Source organism: Ornithodoros turicata, chromosome 4 (genome assembly GCF_037126465.1).
Source record: "Ornithodoros turicata isolate Travis chromosome 4, ASM3712646v1, whole genome shotgun sequence".
NCBI lineage: Eukaryota > Metazoa > Arthropoda > Arachnida > Ixodida > Argasidae > Ornithodoros > Ornithodoros turicata.
This window is the reverse complement of record NC_088204.1, coordinates 21,058,989-21,079,706: the sequence shown is the minus strand read 5'-3', so window position 1 is coordinate 21,079,706 and position 20,718 is coordinate 21,058,989. Positions and strand designations below refer to the sequence as shown.

At 45.4% G+C, this 20,718-nt stretch overlaps 1 protein-coding gene across 4 annotated transcripts in view; it reads right to left on the bottom strand.

Moving 5' to 3' along the window:
- LOC135391297 (uncharacterized) overlaps window positions 1-20,718 on the bottom strand; it is a 198,043-nt gene that overhangs the window by 11,158 nt on the left and 166,167 nt on the right. For 3 of the 4 annotated variants that reach the window (XM_064621512.1, XM_064621513.1, XM_064621514.1), the window contains exons 3-6: window positions 12,460-12,579; window positions 6,989-7,274; window positions 2,757-2,951; window positions 361-543 (exon numbers count right to left, since the gene is read on the bottom strand). In XM_064621512.1, the coding sequence (XP_064477582.1) occupies window positions 361-543; window positions 2,757-2,951; window positions 6,989-7,274; window positions 12,460-12,579 (784 nt within the window). Of the gene's footprint in view, window positions 1-360; window positions 544-2,756; window positions 2,952-6,988; window positions 7,275-12,459; window positions 12,580-12,801; window positions 12,870-20,718 lie in introns of those variants that run through there. The other variant, XM_064621515.1, reaches the window with a different exon arrangement.

Genomic DNA, 20,718 nt, shown 5'->3' with positions numbered 1-20,718 from the left:
AGTCGTCACACTGACGTCGCACAAACGCTTCTCTGTGCGGGAATTTCAAATTATATGGATTCGATTATTTATAGTGCTGACCATAAATTATACCGCTCATGTCGGAGAGAAGTGAAGCAGAGAGACTCGGTAATTCAAGGAATGTACTACTTCTAGCAAAATAAAATCTACAAATAGATGCTTGGAGAGTACACTGCATCCCACTTCAAACACTTTCTCACTGTCAGATATACTCAGTGTTTTTAAATACTCTGTTGAGGTATCTTGTACGTGCCTTCATTGAAAGTAACGTGCATTACTACTCTTTTGCAAGCAAACATTAGCTTCCTGATCACAGCCTGAATGCTGTGCCTTAAGTACCTGTAATTTTTTGTGAAGGTGGCACACGCTAAGAGGCGGTGCTCGGGACCCGCGTGTCTGGATGCGAGGCACCAGTTTGACGCAGCCCTGACACGTTCTCTCTTCCGGCTGGCTACTGCTCGCAGGAATCCTTCCAGGCCTTTTGTGAACATGTCTTCGGCGTCTTCCTCTTCTTCCATGTCACTGCAGGAAATGCCTCATTATATACATCAGCCATGCCGACGTTATTTTCGAGCCAAAAATGCAATACACTGGAAACCGCTTATAGCGACCCCCTGTATAGCGAACTGCTGTATAGTATTATTTTCTATGCCCCGTGCAGTGAAGCCCGTGCGCGAACTTGACTTCTAGTGGCGGCTCCTTCAAAGGAAGTCCAGCTATTTTCCGACGTTCTCATTGTTCGGATATCGTTCGCTCGTACACGTTTGTTATATAGTCATCGCAACAGTTTGATAGTGACTGTTAGTTACACGTTATACACGCGTGTTCTAACGTTCATTCCCACAGAGCGTTATACTTGCACCAAGGGCCCTGCTTGCACTTACTTTAAATTTTGTGACATTTACTTCGCCAAAGCTGATGCACTAAATTGTCCCATATTCGCCTTCAACTGTTACTTATATGAATAACGCGAGTCGATCTGAGTCCTGTACAGCGATGAAATCCGTAATAATTATCCAGTATCTGCACTGATATCGCACTATATATCGGATTCCCAGCAGATAGCGAGCTTATATTAGCTTCAACCAGATGACGTTGTTGACTTTCTTAAACATGTACACATAACGTGTCACAAAAGTCTATTAAAAATCCACTTGTCTGAAAATTGACGGGGGCTGTGGTTGTATTTATTCATAGGAAGCTTTTGTCATGTACTAGTAATTTTACCGAAGTTTTATTACATTTAACAACTTTATTTTCACGATGCTGATGATTCGGGTGTTTCATCGTCACACAAAGAAATTTAATTTCTCGAAGTGAACTCTGAAAGTTGTCAAAGTACCCTAAAAGTAAAAAATACCCTGAACTGGAAACCGTAAAATTGATGGAAACTGGGAATCATCACCTCACTATCTTCATCATCTCAAAATAAAGTTGCTGTTGTTGTTGTTGTGCGAAAAATTACTTGAGATGCGCGATTGCAGTTCCAAGAAGTGGCGGAAGAGAACGTTGGTTTTTGTCTCTTCTTGTTCCTGTCGCTTCTCCCTGTCGCCTTCTCGCTGTTGTTTCAGATAACTGTGGCGTTGTAACCTTGCTGCCACAGTCAGTAGAAGCTGAAGGGGCTGGTCCATAGCTGTTCTCACGTTGCTTCATGACGGAAGACAGCGTGGCTCAGCGAATGCGCTCCCCAAACTATACTTCTTTTCGCACGTCTTCTTCTTTTTTTTTTTTTTTCAGCTGCTGACGTTACACTAGATAGCGTATTCTGTGGTGCATTTGGGTAAACCTTCAGTGCGTTTCCCGGTTCTGGCAAGAAAACATTACATTGGCAGCACACTTCAAAGTTTAATGCAAAAAAATAGAATTTGTCTTAAGTAAACTTCGATAAAATTATACCTGTAGTACGTGGCAAAAAGTGAACTGTATGTGTGTTCCCTCCCCTTCTCAAGAAGGCCGACAATGCGGAATGGGCTCTCATTGGTCTACTCAAACGATTTGTTCAATCACGGCATGCGCGCGCTTCTTGAGAGGGAGAGGGAAAGTGTAAATTCCGATTTTCGCAACGGATTAATCCCGTTCCTTTTGTATTGCTGTCAGGGTAACGGAATATTTCATTCCGCGCAGATTTTCTCGCTATTTTTTCCGCTGCTTTTCATTGATTTTTGTTTTCGTTGGTTTTCATCGTTTTATAGTCTTCAGCAAGGTAGGTTTCTTACAGGGGCCATCATAATGAGAAAATTTATCAGCGCAGAATGAAAGATTCCGTTACTTTGACAGCAATACAAAAGGAACGGGATTCATCCGTTGCGTCCTTCGTGATTTATGAGGGAAAGAAAATCGCAATTTACATTCCCTCTCCCCATCTGAAGAAGCGTGATAATGCGGAGCGGCCTCTGATTGGTCTCCTCAAGCGATCGCCGGCAGTTATTGGCCAAATCGTTTGAGGGGACCAATGGGAGCCCGTTCCGCATTGTCGGCCTTCTTAAGAAGGAGAGGGAACACACATACATTGCGGTTTCTTTCCAGCATAAATCATGAAAGACGCAACGGATGAATCTCGTACCTTTTGTATTGTTCTCAAGGTAACGGCATCTTTCATTCCACAAGGACAAAAATTTGCACTTTGGAGCCCCTTTAATAGAGTTTTGTAGCTGGTTAGGTGAAACACTCTGTACGCGTATCTTCTTCTTCTTCTTTTTTTTTTTTTCTTGCGTCTCCGCAAGTCTGCTGCGTACCTTTCAGAATCTGGATCTGAATCCTCACTAAATACGTCCGAGAAGGGATCTGCGCCCGTCGCGTTGTCTTGATTTTGCGTAGCAGACGTGGAAGAGCAGATGCTGCCAGCATCGTGGCCACTGGCGTTCTCTTCTGGAATGCGTTCCTCCATGCCGTCGTCGTCCACACTGTCTTTCGTATGCATTCGGTGCCGTCTGGAAAATGGCATAAGAAAGGAAAGGACTATACGAATCAACATAACAGTTCACTGAATATTGACCAAGCGCATAGCGAGCGAAGGCTGCTCGGAATTCCGCTAGTCGTCAAGCAACATTTTTTACGTCGCTCTACTGCTTGCTGTTTTGCCATAAGCAGAAGTACATGGAGGGAGACTACATTAAAAGAGAAAGATGCATAAATAAATGAACCCAGAGAGATACTGAGTGCTGATGAGCTGTACGGTTTAGCCTTCCAATGTGCGCAGGTAGCACATGTAACTGTTCGAGTTCTTGTCGTTCTGGAAGAGTGCTGCACCTGATGAGGTGTTCTTTGTCTTAAAAATCTTTGAGTTACAATGAAAAGCTGAAAAAGAAAATTCAATTCGCGACGAAAACAAGAAAGGAAATTAGCGTAGCGCGCCTCCCGGCTCTAAAAGATAAATGTCAAGGTGCAGTAGCTGTCGCCAGTAACCTTCGTAAATTTCAGCGGTCTCGACTGTGTTAGGTTTAAAATAATTTTTAATACATGCCGTGCAGTAGGGCTATTTTACACTGCGTTGGCGTTGGCATACGGCGTACGAGAATGAGCTCATCTTTTTTATATGGGTATGCATGTATACTTTCTTGCCTATTCTATTCTCCGAGCTTCAACACGTGTGCTGATCGATCAGGCTTAATGACACGCTATAAAGAGTAGGTTCAACCCTTCTCATTAGAAAATCAATTTTTCGTTGCAGCGTGAGGTTATTACGAAGGGCTCTCTCTCTCTCTGTCTCTCTTCTTTTTTTTTTTTTTTTGAGTTCTCGCGTTAATGGGCGCTCCTCCTCATTCGGGGGCAAAGTCGGGAAGAGTGGCCCTTGGATGTTCTCGTATGGGGTTGTGATACTTTGATAAATGTGGCTCATTACACGGTAAGCGCATTGTAGTACACGCCAAAGTACCCAGAAAAAAGTAATTACTTTTCTAGGTGTCGTACTTTGCGTGATATAAATCCCTGAACACACGTACGCATTATAAGCATTCACGGGGCGGCAGCGATACAAAATTTCAGGAAAATTTGAAGTGCTGAAAGAAATTTCGAGAAAAGAAAAACCGCGAAAAAACGAAATTTTCGTTCCGGCGCGACTTAGATCGATATTAGCGAACACCAGAACACAAATCATAGTGTAACATAAATTGTAAAGATATCTTTTATTTGTTTAGCGCGCAAATACAAAATATGGGCCAATGTAACCACTAGCGCCAGGCTTGACTAGAACTAACAGACACACGAAGTTTGTTACGTGGAGATGCAAAATTTCCGAAAATTTTGACTTGCTTAAATGGAAGAACGGTTTTCGTGGATTTTCTCTCTCGAGAGATATGACAAAAGAAAAAAAAAAGAGAAAAGAAAAAGTAAACTGGAAGCACACTAACTTTCTATCTTTCAGTGACTGATATTCGTAAGAGTACGATCGTTCCGCATAGAAATAAAAAGCGGAATACCTTTTATTGGGTACAAGTTCAACAGACCAACTCGTGTTAAAAGAACAAGTGCAACAGTTGCATAGAACGACTAAACAGGCAGCTTTGACTTCGTTCATGCATGATATTTGGTGAGAACTTTCTACCTTTTTATTTTATTTTCGGAATTGTCTTTCCAGACGAGTGTCGGCACATGCAGTTCCCCCTGACGTCGGCCCAGGACGCATACTAACCCCCCTGTCCCCCACTCCTTCCTGCTGTGCTGTCCACATCTGTACGCCGCTCATAGCCACAGTTGCTTCGCGGCGCTAATAAAAAAAATCGGAATTAGAAACTTTGGGCAATTTTTCCGATGAATAAACAAGCAAAAACCCTTCTTTCTGCTCTAGTATCTCAGTAGTAGTCTTCTTTTTTTTTTCAGGGCCTCGCGTCTCTAGTCCGGGAAGCCAGAGCTACAACCCATTCCTACTGGAGGCCTTGAGCACGTGACCTCTCTCTCGCTGTCTCATTGGCGGAGACACCTGCATTGATGTCAGCTCCCGAGTTTTGATGGCTGTAAAACTTGGAATTCATCGCAGGTTCACTGCTCACATCAGCGTTGTTGGTTCGTCTGATTGACTTTTGTCACCGCGGCGAAATCCTTCTGCAGAGTTAATCTAGCAAACATTACACATTTCGATCGCACCGTAAAAATCGAACACTGCGTTTATCCCACCCAAAAATTTGCAGACCGCTAGCCATTTGTCTGAAGGTTTATTGGATTTTTTTCCCAAGCGTTATGGTAGTGTAGAGAAAAAAATTAAAAATTTAACAATGCCACACCCCATGCATTTTCTATTGCCTACTTCACCCAACAGCCCTGCCATTTTCCCCTGTGTGCACTTCATTTTCATTTCACCACACACAGCAGACGGAACATACAGAAGAAGAGGATTAGCGCATAATGTCAGCATGCCGCATTGTTGTAGGCAGCGCCACTTGTGTATGGTGATGTAAACGGGAAGCAGACACAAGAAAAAAATGGCGAAGTTTGTGTGATAGGCCATTGCATTGAAATTGCCTGGGGTGAGATATTACTTTTTTTTCTACATGACCATAACGCTTGCAAAAGATTCCAATAAAACTGGAGACAATTGGCTATAAGTCTGCAATGTTCCTCCAGCCCAATTTTCCATGTATTTTAACTATACTCTTTCTAAGTAATAAAATTGTAAAAAAAAGTTCGTGTCGAGATAAATGGAGTCTTCTACTTTTACGATGCGATCGAAATGTGTAATGTTCGCCGTACAGTATAGACTAAACCTGTAGATGCAGCCAGTATGTCACAAACCTATCATAGTCACCGTTGCTTCGCGGCGCTCACATGGCATAAAAAAAGAGCAAATCTATCGACCCGATAACATGAAGCGGAACGCCTGTAAGTTACGCTTCACCACACCATGACCTATGTTGCAGTGAAGCACCATTTACAGGCACAGCACCTCAACACGTCTCAATAGGAAAATAAACAGTTTTGAGGCTGAACACAGACGAACGAACACAACACGAGTCTCAATGTACCCAAGAACATGAAAGATTGAAATATAACCTGCCTGCCGCTGTCTGGATTTTTTTTTTTTTTTCCCGAAGACTGCTATACTTGAACGTCTCAATAGTCTTTGTCAACCGAAAAGCAGCACGTTCGAGCCCCGCCTTACGCTCCTTCCTATTGGCTGCTATGGCTGGCCGCATCACTTTACGTCGCGACAAGTATTGTATCGACACCGAAACTATAAACTCCCTACAGGCGACACCTGGTGGTGCTACAGCATTATTCTCATAGAGAGTTTCGCCAGTCTTTTAGCCGCCGGGAGATTGGGACTCGCCGTGATGCCAGACCCGTCGTCTCTACGCCCACTGACCGTAATGAAAGCCAAGTCTCCATGTGGCCCGGAAGAATTTCATGGCGGTACTCTGCCCCAAAATGGCAGCACACTGGCAACGCCATCTAGATACAGAAGGGCTCCTTACGCTACGTGGACATATAAAGTCAGAATTCGCCTGCTACTGCGATTCGACGTTCTGCGAATTCAAGAACTCGCAAATGATTGCAGCTAACTTGGAACTGTAGACCTGAATCTGTAGACAAAAAGTGCAACACAATTTCCCGAAAATCAGTCTTGAGGAAGATATGGGACCATTTTATTTTAAATATTTCCCGTTTAGTACGCGGAGACGTTCAGTCACTACTCGCAGACGACGGTGGTTCGCCTCCATGGCTACGACCGCTGAAAGCACGTTCGTGATTGGCTACCGCCGTTGAAAACACGATCCTGATTGGCTGACTCTTAGCTGTTACGTCACGTCGACGAGTAAGCAGGCTTTCTCTATCTTGGCGCTGTTGGAACTGGCCTTTGCGCCGATCGTAGTCTGACGTCAATATGACACGATTTTGTACGCGATAGGCTCCTCCCAATGGCCAAACTCTCCCGATAAACGGCTCTGGCTTCGAGGGGCGGAGTAACTCCGTCGGGCTCAAGGGACTACATTTCATGTCGTTCTTAGGTCGCACACGGGTACAGATGACTTACCTGGAAGCCCACGAGACCCAGAGTACGTCATCCGGGTCCGTCGTGACGCTGTGGTCACTGGACGACGTGACGCCTTCGCCGTCCACTGGCGTGCTGGAGGACGTGGCCGTGTTGGGCGTATGATGCCCCGACGCCGTCTGTTGGGCCTCGGGCGTCACGTCTAGCGTCGGGGTCGATGAGTCGTCGTCGGAACGACCATTTGTTTCGTTGTCGTGGTGGGGTAGCGGTAAAATCTTCTGCCAGGGCTTGAAGCGAGGCGTGTCTGACACGGGGTTGTTGTTAATTTCTGGGCGGGGTCCAAAAGGATAGTAAGTTTCGGTTTTGTGTGCAGTTGCGTTCTTTTACAAAAATACAAAACGTTCAAATTGAAAAATAATGCACAGCTGGTGCTGGTGGTAATAATGCTGGTGCAAGCAATAAACATGAGAAACGTACCGTTCTGTTGCGGATTGAGGAATTATTTGGCTTTTGGAATGCAAACGATATTTTTGAATTGCACGCTATCGAGACATGACGGACGAAGACGTGTCCAACTTTCATGAGGGTTTGTCAGTAGGACCAAGTTGCAGTCGAATGAGGAACATCTCACAATAAGAAGCCTCGACTGTCATCACTCAGGAAGAATTTATTTGATTGTAACTTGCTTCACGTATAGTAGAAGCAAGAAGTGTTAGAATTGGGGAAGAGGAATAAATTGTGTATCATTCGAGGCTATTCCCGTGGTTATGACCTACGGGACGGCGAGGGCCTTGGTGATGTCACATAAAGTGACGTGGTGTTCACAATAACCAAATGATGCGAAGGGTGCATGAATAAACTGTGGATATCATCTGAGACTCTTTCCCTGGTCTTGACCCTCGAGACACCAAATGTTCTGTAGGTGTTACATAATACGAAGTGGCGTTCACAACAACCGCAGCACATGAATGGCGAAGTATGCGACAGCCGGAGTCATTCGCAATTAATGAATTTCGACGCCATGCACGCAGCCGGTGAGAAAAGGGCAGTTTATCGGATTAAGAGTATTCCGTCGCCTGCACAGGCGGATTTTCCTATACCGTTTAGCGAGCCCCCTTTAGCGAATTGCGTTTTCGAGATTGAAAGCAACGTTTTAGAGAACGCCGTTCGAGTGAACTGCAGTTCTGGTTTTGGTATCATGGCTATGGGCGGACCAGTAGCATGTGTAGCGACCACCGTTCGGTTCTGCATGGTTATGTGTGTAAATGTGAATAAAAACAATGATTTTGATAACTGTGATGGGAAAGATATTTTCCGATACAAGTATCAAGTAGACCAAGTACTTCTCGCTCAGTTCAAATACATAAGTACGTTCGGGATCGCCATTTATTGATGACTTATTGCACTGGAACTGCCATACTAACGATGCCCTATTAGCCAAAGCTAATATAGTAAGATGCATAAGACTTTGTATATACAAGAACGAGATTATTCGTTTATAATGCGTGGACGATTACAATTACTGATTACAGTTCAGCGGCGTGGTTTACTGAGGCAATTATTAAACTAAGTAAACTAGAACTGGTACCCGGAACGGTAATCTGTGCTGCATGTTCACGAGGTTAGCCATGGTATCTCTGGTTATATGACTTATATCCGACGTAATATACAGGGTGTCCCAGAAAACGTGTCATTGAATTATAATAAAAAAACTACGCCACCTAGAATCATGCGGTCAACGGCATTTGTTCTCATTAGGTTTTTGCCACCTTTTAAAGTTAATTTCATGTATCCCAAGATTAATTATGCAAATATTTGCGAACTGAACTCAGAAATTTGCCAAGGGAAGGTCACTTTTTTACCCCACCAATATGAAGAGCTTGCCGAATTCACTCAAATTCATGATAATTGACAGTGATATTCACGAGCTATCCCATCGGAAAAAATCGCCGAATATCATGCTTTTCGGAGCACCGGACCATAACGCGCGATGTCTTTCTGAGCGCAATCGCTCGCAGTCCGACGAAAGGAGGTTCCGAAGCCAGCCCACAGAGTGATAGTAGAAAAAGTAACAGTTCCTAAAATTGGGAGAGGGAAAGCATTATCCCAGCGAAAGTCGGACGTGATAAGCCATGCCTGCGTTATCTCTTTCTGCGATGCCGAGGGGGGCTGGGTTTCCAACCTCCTTTCGTCGAACTGACCTCCGTAGAGCATGATGTTCGGCTATTTTTTCCGATGGGATAGCTCCTGAATATCCCTGTCAATTATCATTAATTTGATTAAATTAGACACGCTCTTCACATTGGTGGGGTAAAATTGACCTTTACTAGGCAAATTTCCGACTTAAGCTTGCAAAAATTTACATAATTAAACTTACGTTACACGACATTCACGTGAGGCAAAAACCCAGTAAGAACAAATACCGTTGACCGCATGACTGTAGGTGGTGTAGCTTTTTAATTATAATTTAATGACACGTTTTCTGGGACACCCTGTATATCCGTATATACGATGTTTTGCAATTGTTATAAAAACGAAGCTTACGGAACATTTCGTGTAATATAGTTCTAGGATCACAATGCCTGCGCGATTCCTTTTCTCCCAACTACCCCTTTTTATCCCTTCCCCGAGCAACGTGCCCAATCTAGGCAGGCAGACCGCTTGAGTCCCTACGTCATCTCCTTTAATTTGCGTCTTGTATCTTATCTTGTATCTCTACTCCAAAATCCGCACCCGTCCCACTGATCCCGAAAATCTCATTGATAGTGTGAATCGACGTATTTTGTTTTCTACAACTGGATGCACTTGTATTAATATAAATATTATGCGGCCAAAGTCGTAGAGACAATCAAGACAGGTAACAATCAATCTTACGCAGTTAAGACTGAATCGATGGCCCCATCTGCTGGTTTTTACCACAAACCGGTAGCTTCAATTGGGGAAAGACACAGAGGCCATCGTAAAGCCCCAGTTACCTCGCAAAAAAAAAAAAAAGCCATTGTCAAAAACGATTTCCGCTAAAACGTAACGGGTCGCCATCTTCCATAAAAGGTTTTGCTCCATATAACGAGGCTCGGTAACAAGAAGCCTCTAAAACGAGCTTAGCTAAAATAAGGCTCAATAATCTGCGGAGTGGTACAAGAGTATGCTCTATAGAACGTAAACATCCATAGTCGTTTTTCCTGCGGATCCCCCCCTTGGTCGATCGAGTTACATCCCATATTGTTTTCCTACTTCGATATTATTAGGCAGCGAAACGCAGAAAATGAAATTTAATCCGGACTGGCTTTCTCCACCTACGGAAGAACTCAATGTTACCGTTGAACGTCACTGCCTTCGATAAGTCCGAAAACAGCGGGGATACGATAAAGAACGGACCATCTTTAAGCATTATAAATAGAAACTTGGGAAATGGCGCTGTGGGATTAAAGCATTCTTACCGCCTTCGAGCCGACCTACACTTTTGCCTCTCCTAGCAGTGTCGGTAACTGCATACCAAAGGGTAGGAGCCGCGGAAATGCTGCGAAGCAAACGGTGCGAGTGAAGAATTTAGGCGAACATATTTTATAACGGTGCCCACCACGCGAGCTCCATCAAAGGAGAATGGGGCCCACTTATACTTAGCGCGCAAAGCATGCCGGGTCAACAACCACGAGCGTGCAACTCATTTTTCATGCACGAGAGTAACGAGAGTTTGGAACAACGCGCCTGGCGCGAGAACGTTCGGGAACAATTGGAATTTAATGTATAATGCTGGATTTGAACGAAAAGACGACAAAATATTTTGCGAACGTGCTTCTTGAGAAAAGCTTTTTTGTTGTTGTTGTTGTTGTTGAGGGGCGGAGAGTTTTCATTTTCCCGGAGGGGGCAAGGGCGCACCGCGAAGTAAGTACTCTGGCGGGGGGGGGGGGGGGATATGTTTATTAAGAAAAAAAAAAAGGAAAGGAAAGGTAAGCCAGATGGATGTCGGCTTGTTATTAAAAAGAAGGTGAAAGGCAAAGAAAATAAGAAAACAAAAAGAAGAAAAGGAAAAGAAAAATTCCTTCATTTTCCTTTCTTTCCTTCTTTTTGTTTTCTTATTTTCTTTGCCTTTGACTTTTTTTTAATAACAAGCCGATATCCATCTGGCTTACCTTTCCCTTCTTTCTTTTTTCTTAATAAACATATCCCCCCCCCCCCCCCCCCGCCAGAGTACTTACTTCGCGGTGCGCCCTTGCCCCCTCCGGGATAATGAAAACTAAAGCTGAAAAATCACACACTCTGGTGGGATCCTATGATGTATGCAGAACTGGTATAGAAATAAGAGCAAGGGAGAACAGAAAAAACAGAGCAAAAGAGAAAACAGAGAACGTAAACAGTGAAAATGTGCAGAACTGAAGGCATTACGCCTTTGAAAACTGAGTGCAAAAAGAACAAAATGCATTGAATCCTCGGTATTTGACCCGAAATGCGCGCAATATAATGAATATGGTCAATGAAATGGAGCAGCGGGAGTTGAACCCGCTCCCAACTAATATGTGTTCCGAAGATCCTACCGTTACACCTCACTGGCAGCTGCTGGTACCTTTTCGACTGCTTCGTTTCATTGATCTGATTGCTTTGGGCGAAATTCAGGCTATGTGTTGTGTCATCCTCTGTGTTTCTTCGCCTCACCCTGTACTGTGATAATGAGTATTAATAATAATAATAATTAATAATTGGGGGTTTACGTCGCGAGACAACTGCGGATAATGAGTATGGTGGGCGGATACATATTTTACGAATTGCAAGTTGCATTTTTGGGTTGGTGCCTCTTCGCTCTTTTGACCCGGGCGCGACGAGCCCCGAAGGTTGGTGTCAGTCTCTTAGCGGGACTTCCCGGGGGAGGCGGCGCCCCCCTAGTCCATGTTCCGGGGGGGCAAGGGCCCCCGCGCCCCCCCGCAGTCGGCGCCTATGTTGTTGACTGTGTGCGGAACTTGCAGAGACAAACTTAACAGCTGCTTGTTCACCTCCTGAAAAATTGTATATGCTTTGCGGTCGCCATCAGTCTATTCTTTTTGCGTGAACGTTAGTTAATACGAAAACGGTTTCGCTATATGATAAAGTGACAAGAAGCAACGTCACTTCTAAGATACAGCTGTGTCGATAGGTCATAGCAATCGAAACCTGCTCGTGACAACCTGGTGGTTGTTTCCACTTAGCGGTACCCAAAGCAGACGACACTATAGATTTCTCCCTGTTTGTAAACGAATGACGTCATAGTGTTGGACAGCGCCACCAATCTGGTAGAGTTGAACGGTTGAAGTACGCTGGAAGCTAGGGGGGGGGGGGGGGGAAACGAGGACGCGCGCGAGAGCCGCGAACAAGTGCCCGTTCGTGGAACCCAGCCCTCCCCTTCCGATTTGTTTCGGTTTCAGTCTGTCTACCAACGTCATGAAGACGCTTCTCGGGTAGAGGTCTATTGGGACCACGCGCAAAAATGGGAGGTTACCCGCCCCGCTGCATATTGAGTGCAAAATGCGAGTCGTACTTGCCTTTGAGATGATCTTCAGGGCTGGTCATCGAGTGGCTATTGATGGATCGGCGTCGTCGTTGTGAATCACGGCGGTGGCCGTTCGTGCCCGAGTGCTTGTTCTCCCAATCTTGTACGATTTCTACAACGAAAGGAATATTGCAAGCTTGCATCACGTAAATGCAAATAGTAAAAAAAAAAAAAGACGAAGAAGGAGAAGGAAGAAGAAGAAAAAGATGGGGAGGGAGAGAAGTTTGATAAGCCCTCGAAGCGCGAAAGGTGATACCGAAACGGGACATGTAAGAAAATATTCTAGACAGAAAGAAAGCAGAACAGTGTAATAAAAATGCAGTTTTTTTTTTACCAAATCTGCAGATGGAGAGTGCGTTCTAGCGTCACGTGGCTCGAAGTTTATCTACATTGGTTTATTGGAGAGGGACCGACGCGATCGCATCACGTGGTGCCACCCTGATGCCATTATCTACTTTCTGTGAAAAGAGAAATGGAGAGAGCAACCGAAACGAGCGCATCACGTGATGGCACTATCCACTTCCTGTGAAAAGAGAAGTGGAGAGAGCAACCGAAACGAACGCATCACGTGATGGCACTATCCACTTGCTGTGAAAAGAGAAGTGGAGAGAGGAACCGAAACGAGCGCATCACGTGATGCCACTCTCCACTTGCTGTGAAAAGAGAAGTGGAGACAGCAACCGAAACGAGTGCATCACGTGATGCCACTCTCCACTTGCTGTGAAAAGAGAAGTGGAGAGGGCAACCGAAACGAACGCATCACGTGATGGCACTATCCACTTGCTGTGAAAAGAGAAGTGGAGAGAGGAACCGAAACGAGCGCATCACGTGATGCCACTCTCCACTTGTTGTGAAAAGAGAAGTGGAGAGAGGAACCGAAACGAGCGCATCACGTGATGCCACTCTCCACTTGTTGTGAAAAGAGAAGTGGAGACAGCAACCGAAACGAGCGCATCACGTGATGCCACTCTCCACTTGCTGTGAAAAGAGAAGCGGAGACAGCAACCGAAACGAGTGCATCACGTGATGCCACTCTCCACTTGCTGTGAAAAGAGAAGTGGAGAGAGGAACCGAAACGAGCGCATCACGTGATGTGACTCTCCACTTGCTGTGAAAAGAGAAGTGGAGACAGCAACCGAAACGAACGCATCACGTGATGGCACTATCCACTTGCTGTGAAAAGAGAAGTGGAGAGAGGAACCGAAACGAGCGCATCACGTGATGCCACTCTCCACTTGCTGTGAAAAGAGAAGTGGAGACAGCAACCGAAACGAGCGCATCACGTGATGCCACTCTCCACTTGCTGTGAAAAGAGAAGTGGAGACAGCAACCGAAACGAGCGCATCACGTGATGGCACTATCCACTTGCTGTGAAAAGAGAAGTGGAGACAGCAACCGAAACGAGCGCATCACGTGATGGCACTATCCACTTGCTGTGAAAAGAGAAGTGGAGAGAGCCACCGAAACGAGTGCATCACGTGATGGCACTATCCACTTGCTATGAAAAGAGAAGTGGAGAGAGGAACCGAAACGAACCAGAACGTGCGTCACAACCCACGTCAGAGTCACAACGGTCACAACAGACATTCAGTGCATTGACCGCAAGGGACCACTGCACCGCACGTGGAAAATTGGCTCATCAAGATTGTACGAGCACGGGAGATCATCAAATTCACTTTGCTTGCTTCCATTGGAAGAACTGACGGGTACGGTTCACTTGGCTAAGTTGTCACCGGTTGTCGCTAGCATCGCTTTTATTGGCGGTGAAACTGCCCATTAATTACCTCAAAATAAAGTTGTTGTTTGCTCGGTTGTCTCATCCTATAAACAAATAACAAACGAATAAATTAGATTATTAAGGGTCGCGAGATGTAGTGGCAGCAACAACCGCTCTGTTTTCCGGCCCGGAACAATCACGTGAGTGCATCGACGAAAGAAAAACGAAACAAAGTTCATTGGGTTATCCAGAAGAAACAAAACAAGGGAAGCAGGGTGGCTTTTATCCTTCAGCGTACTGCAGCTGCATAAAAACGACCGTTTGTCCGAAGTTAATAGAAATGAGGAACCGACAAACACGTCATATTCAGGGCAGCGTGCGCGTGTTGACTGCAAACAGCTCTTTTGCCTGTCTACTCACCTATTGGTCGCATCGAGGAAACGTCATTGTGACGTATCTTGAGAGTGAGGTGCAACTTGCGCCGTCTTCTATTAACGGTATGTTTCTACAAACTTGACGTGAGCTACTTAGTTATCCCAAATTAAACTTGCACCTTATTTATCACGTGAACATAATTCATGAACATCGTTAACATCGCCCGATCCGTACGAAGATATCATCAAGGGGGATCGGCAGTGGCCGTTTGTCTGCGTCTCAAACTCATTTCAATAAGGATTCCTTTAGTGTTTGAAGAGGCGAAAAGAAATCTCAACTTCAAAGGAGTTTTAGCCGTGTGTCAACTGGGAGAACACACGCTTTCTTATTAGATCCGGTTGGGGTCGGACGTTGCGGCAGATAGAGTCACTAAATAATAAGTTTAACTTAACTTACTTAGTTGTAACTTATTCAGTGTCTCTAGCGGCTGCCACACAGATGCAACAACACATGGCAATGAGGATGCGGCGCGCGGAATGCTACTTCCTAATTCCGCTCAATTCAAGCGCTCGTCGGTATCGTCATCGTCGGCTGCAATGCGTAACAAAACATCCGGGGCGGCTAGGAAAAATCGGATAAGTAAGCTGATATAGCATAAAGATGCGTAAAATAAAGATGAAAAATATCTACAAACTGAGTGGCGCTGCCGGGCGAAAAAAAAAAAAAAAGGGAAAAAAAATCAAAACGAAGACGGACAGCCCGGACAGCATACATGGACGAAGCTTTGCGTGCTCGTTTTCAACGTGGACTCCGGCCAACTTGCTCGACTTTCTACACGTCCCGACACGTGATTTCAGTGAACCTTATAATGTCTGAGGCGAAACTGAAAAAGATGCGCCAATGCTTTACGTTCCAGATTAAAAATGGTCAAATTGCTCCCAGAATCCAAATAACGTCCCAGAATCCAGCGGTCAGTCATGGCTCTGACGACAAAACGTCAGAGCCATGACTGACCAGCAGCATGCATAGACAGAGCGTGACTGCACCTAGAAGACTTAGTAATTGGTTAGGGTTAGTCGTAGTATGTACGTAGAATCGGAGGAAAACATACATTGCCTAAGATCAACTAAAACACTCAAAGGCGACGAAAAAAGTAATAAAAAAAAAGTCCAGTTGAAGGCAGCACTGCTTGACGAAACGTAGACAATTCCTCCCCAGTTGTATTAATAAACCCGCTTGTGTTTTCCTGCAAGCTCTTCGCTTCTAATTTCTACGCTTCTATTTCACTCTCGTGATCATCCGCCGCAAATTTCTATAAAAAAGGTCTGTTTGTCTGAAAATTAGATGCTCAACGGTGTTCATCTCTGTCGAACTTTTGTCAAGACTTACGAGCACTTTGAACAACTTTAATTCGTGATAGACTCGGTTTTCTGAATTAAACTCCGAAATTTGGCAAGTCAACGTAACGCTTTTTTTTACCATTGCACTAAGGAATGTATTTTCTAATGAAAAACGGAGGGGAGGGGGGGTGGGGTGAATCCGACATGGGGCTTTCTGTTTCTGGCCAAACAACAACTGTATTTGAATGACGATGAGTGGGGAGTTCCATCGCTAGGGGCTATATACTCTACCCCAAAACAACGTTACGTTGACTTGGAACATTTCGGTGTTCAATTCAGAAAATTCTACTTATCGCGACTGAAAATTGATCAAAGTGCTCGCAAGTCGTTGCAAAAGTTCGCCGAAGATAAGGAACATTGACCTCATAATTTTCAGACAGCTATACGTACTTGACTGAACTTTTAATGAAATCTTGTAAAACGTTAGGATAAACACGTACCAGGGTGTGTGTTCATCTTTGTCTGCGGACAGTACGACCGCGAGCGAGCGCTCATGGAAACTGCTGTGCAACGCGTCGATCAACGCCAGTTCGACTTAGCCATAATTCTAGGGCTATGGTGGGACCCCTGACATCAGATGCAAGGCCTACGATTTTTTGCTGAGTTCCTCCCCAGCACAGGACTAATGGACGAATTCTAATAGGACCCATTGTCACCCCTTCCGCAAGAGCAATGGGGCAGTGTACCGTCATAACGGCGGTGAATAACCCACCACATCATCATCCCATTTATGTGTCATTTTTCGTAATCGCCCACCGTCACGTGAGGCGGCTCTAGCAAACACAGCCCCATTAGTTGGTTGACGGATTATTACTAGGGTTTGACCGCCACCCAGGTAAAGAAGACCTGCTTATTGCCTTCTCTTCCTCCTTCGCTACGTGGACATATAAAGTCTGAATTCGTCTGCTACTGCTGCGATTCGCAGTTCTGCGAATTCAAGTACCTAACTTTGAACCTGCAGACTCAAATCTGTAGACAAAAAGCGCAACAAGCTTTTGAAAAAAAGATATGGGAACTTCATTTTGAAGTTTTTCCCATTTAGTACACAGGGACGTTCCATCACTACTCGCAGACGACGGCGGTTCGTCTCCATGGCTACGCCTGCGCAAAGCACGTCCGTGATTGGCTGCATCCATTGAAAACACGATCCTGATTGGCTGACTCTTAGTTGTTACGGGACACCGACGACTAGGCAGGCTGTGGTGTTGGTCTGATTCCCTCTCCCGCATTCGGGTGGGGTGGGGGAATCGGGTGCAGGGTCGGATCCAGACTCCACTGGAGTATTGGGGGGGGGGGGGGGGTAGGGGCGGTTCTATTGTCGGAGCGTGTAGTGGGGAAGGGAGAGAGTGAAATCTAATCCATAAACTGACGTATTTTATGTTTTTTTAGGGGAGGGGGCGATCGCCCAACCGTGTCCCCTTCGATGCGCCACTGATCGGGTGCTTTATTTATCGGGCTAGTTATAGCAATTTACAGTAAGCGGCATCCGAGGGGCGTTCATAAAGTTCGTATTGTGGCAAGGAAACAGGTAACGGGGAAACTGTTTATTGGGATGGGTCCTGGTACTCGAAGAAGCGGGAGCGAGCGAGCGGGATACGATGATCACGATAGCAATAGTCTGTCTCACAACTTCCCCGGCTGTGAAAAGGAGCCAACGTGGCAACGGATAATCGGGTGCGGATAGTAATGGATGAAAGGCTTAAGGGCGGGTGACGTGGACGGTTTCAGTGCCACGGTGTCGACGGTCAGGAGGAGGGTCAACGGGTTCCACGACACAGTTGACCTGTTGACGACACAGTTGACCTCCGAGGTACATCGAAAGGACGCAGTAAGGGCCAAGGGAACGGGAGATGCGCTTTTCGCATATGCACGGAGTGCGAAAGGATGCCAGAGCCATACCTTATCGCCCACACGAAACTCATACGTGCCGGTGGCATTCATCGTAGCGATGCTTGGCGAGCGCTTGGTCAATTGCGGTACAGCAGAGGTTTAAGCATACACGCACGTGCCTGTAGTCTCGGAACACTATGTGTGTATAGCAGAGGCGGAGAGTTTTCATTTTCCCGGGGGGGGGGGGGGGGGGGAGGGATATGTTTATTAAGAAAAAAAAAGAAAGGAAAGGTAAGCCAGATGGATGTCAGCTTGTTATTCCAACAAAATAAGTGAAAGGGGGAAGACAAAGAAATGAAGAACGCAAAAGCAAACAAAAAGAAGGAAAGATATAAAAGGAAAAATGAAGAACACAAAACTAAAGCTGAAGAATCACACAGTCTGGCGGGATCCTATGATGTCTGCAGAACTGGTATAGAAATAAGAGGAAGGAAGAACAAAAAAAAAAAAAACAGAGAGAACGTAAACAGTGAACATGTGCACAACTGAAGGCATTACGCCTTTGAAAACTGAGAGCAGAAGGAACAAAATGCATTGAATCCTCGGTGTTTGACCCGAAATGCGCGCAATAATGAATATGGTCAATGAAATGGAGCAGCGGGAGTTGAACCCGCTTCCAACGGATATGCGTTCCGAAGACACTACCGTTACACATCACTGGCAGCTGCAGGTACCTTTTCGACTGCTTCGTTTCATTGATCTGATTGCTTTGGGCGAAATTCAGGCTATGTGTTGTGTCATCCTCTGTGTTTCTTTCTTCGCCTCCCCTTCTACTGGGTAGTTTCATTTTAAATCGAACAACGTGTGAAAGTCGTATTTTTTAATTCGCCCAGAAAAAATATGTGTTAGAGGACAGTTCAAACGACGCAAATCGCGCCACGTGCGACGCTCGTGCGTAGAGTAGTTTCCGCGTAGGAGAGGGGGAAAGTCGGAGGCTGCTTGGGCGCGCTTTCTTCTGGACCGACTTTGACGGGATCTAGCACCGCGGACTTTATGTCTAGGAACTGGAGGATTTTTGTGATTATAGGCTGCACGATAGACACTGTCGACAGCCACCCACAGAACTCTGAGCGCCACAGATTTTCTGTTAAAATGCCAAACTTGGCGTAAACGTTCAAACAGACCAAACTTTGTTACCAAATTTCTTCATGACGGAACGTCTGAGAACATCGAGCTTAGGGCCATTCGATAGGACGTTGAAAGAGCTTTCGTGCTGTATAGAATTCATTTTTCTCAGCCCAGTTGTTTCTGTGTTATTAACTTGAGAATCACCCATGGTAGGCGAAAATTGCCAATGTTGCATCTCAATTTTCTCAAAAATGCCATCTTCGATTTCCTTGATTATTTTTCGAAAGGTGGCGTCATGTCTCTACTTTAGACGTCAAGTGAGACAATCTTTTATTTTTGCCTGAGAGACGCGCAGTGATTTTTTTTTGTCAGGCAGGGTGAACGAGGCTGCGGCCTTGCGCGCCCCACCCACGAGCACGCGACTTTCAACCTCTTCTTTGCTACAGGTGTCCGGCTAACGGAGAAATCAATGACCACACTGCGTGAGCTTGTTGTAGTGTCCCCAGAGCATCACTTTACGTTTACCCAATGGCCTCCCAGTTCCGTCAGGCTCATTCAAACCGTGGGAGAGTACATGAGTTGCCTGTGCGCCCTTGACGAGAAGCCCCAGTTCGACGAACATACCGACAAGCAGTGAGAAGAAACGAAGCGCTTCGTAGAGATCTTTATCCACTGGTAACATTAGCTTTTGTTTCAGGTTGCCGCCAGTCCCTCAGGCAGTGTGAAAGGCACATCCTTTTCATTGGTAAAAGAACGAAAACCGAAAGTTTCGAAAAACGTAAAATGTGCCCATTGCGAGACCCCTGCAGGTGGTGGCTGCTACCATTGGATTAGCATCATCCGATAGCTTTAGACATGACCTTTCACATGATATAAAGTGACTGGGTTCAAGCGCATTCTTTGTCCGCCTAGTATCGCAAAACCACGAGTGGTACGCGAAAATTTTGCATCTTCGATCTTAATTATTTCTAAAAAGCCGGTATATTTTTCACGATTTATTCCACAGGGGCAGAATTGTGCCGGTACTTTGCGCTGCTGGTAAAGTACCTTTTCTCTTTTTGATTCAGACGTAGGGCTACCTTTCCGCGGAGCGATTTTTCCACACAAAGGCGCTCTTCGTATGTTTACGGACGCGTTTTGCTTCGTAGTCTTTGCTTTGTAATTTAATGCCCAGATGTTGCATTATGTACTTATTTTGCACTTATGGTACGTATGTTTATTTTTTTCCTTTGAAGACGCAGGACAATACTTTCGTGGGCGACTTGAACTTGCTAATACGTACTTTCATGGGAGTCGCACGCACGACGTGTGCGTATACGCACGTGCGCATATTCACTATTCTCCCGCACATGTGCTTGAGGCAATGCACGTACGCACGCTATGAGGCTGTCATGCGAGTTAATATTAAGAAGGCAGAACTACGGCCACAGGGGACAGAAAGTTACAACACCTGAGAATACAAATTTGTGGTCGTGTGGTTGCAGTCGCCTCTTAACTTGGGCGCAATAAGTGATAGTTCCGAAGGTGTGCATGCTCTCTTTAATTAGTTTTATGCTCCGTAGCGTTATTTCGGAACCACGACGAGTGGTGCAAAACCCGTAAGACCGCTGTGATGACAGTTGCTGCTCTCAAGTATAACACGTTCACCCTCACCGAGATATGTCAGTGTCACCGTGGGAATCAAAATTTCCGACAGAACAACGCACAACTAAAATCCCTCGTTTCCCGTAGCTGTAGGTACCTTAAACCCTCGGTGTGGTCTTCAGTAGTCCTTCTGGCATCCATGCGCTTGAACCCATTC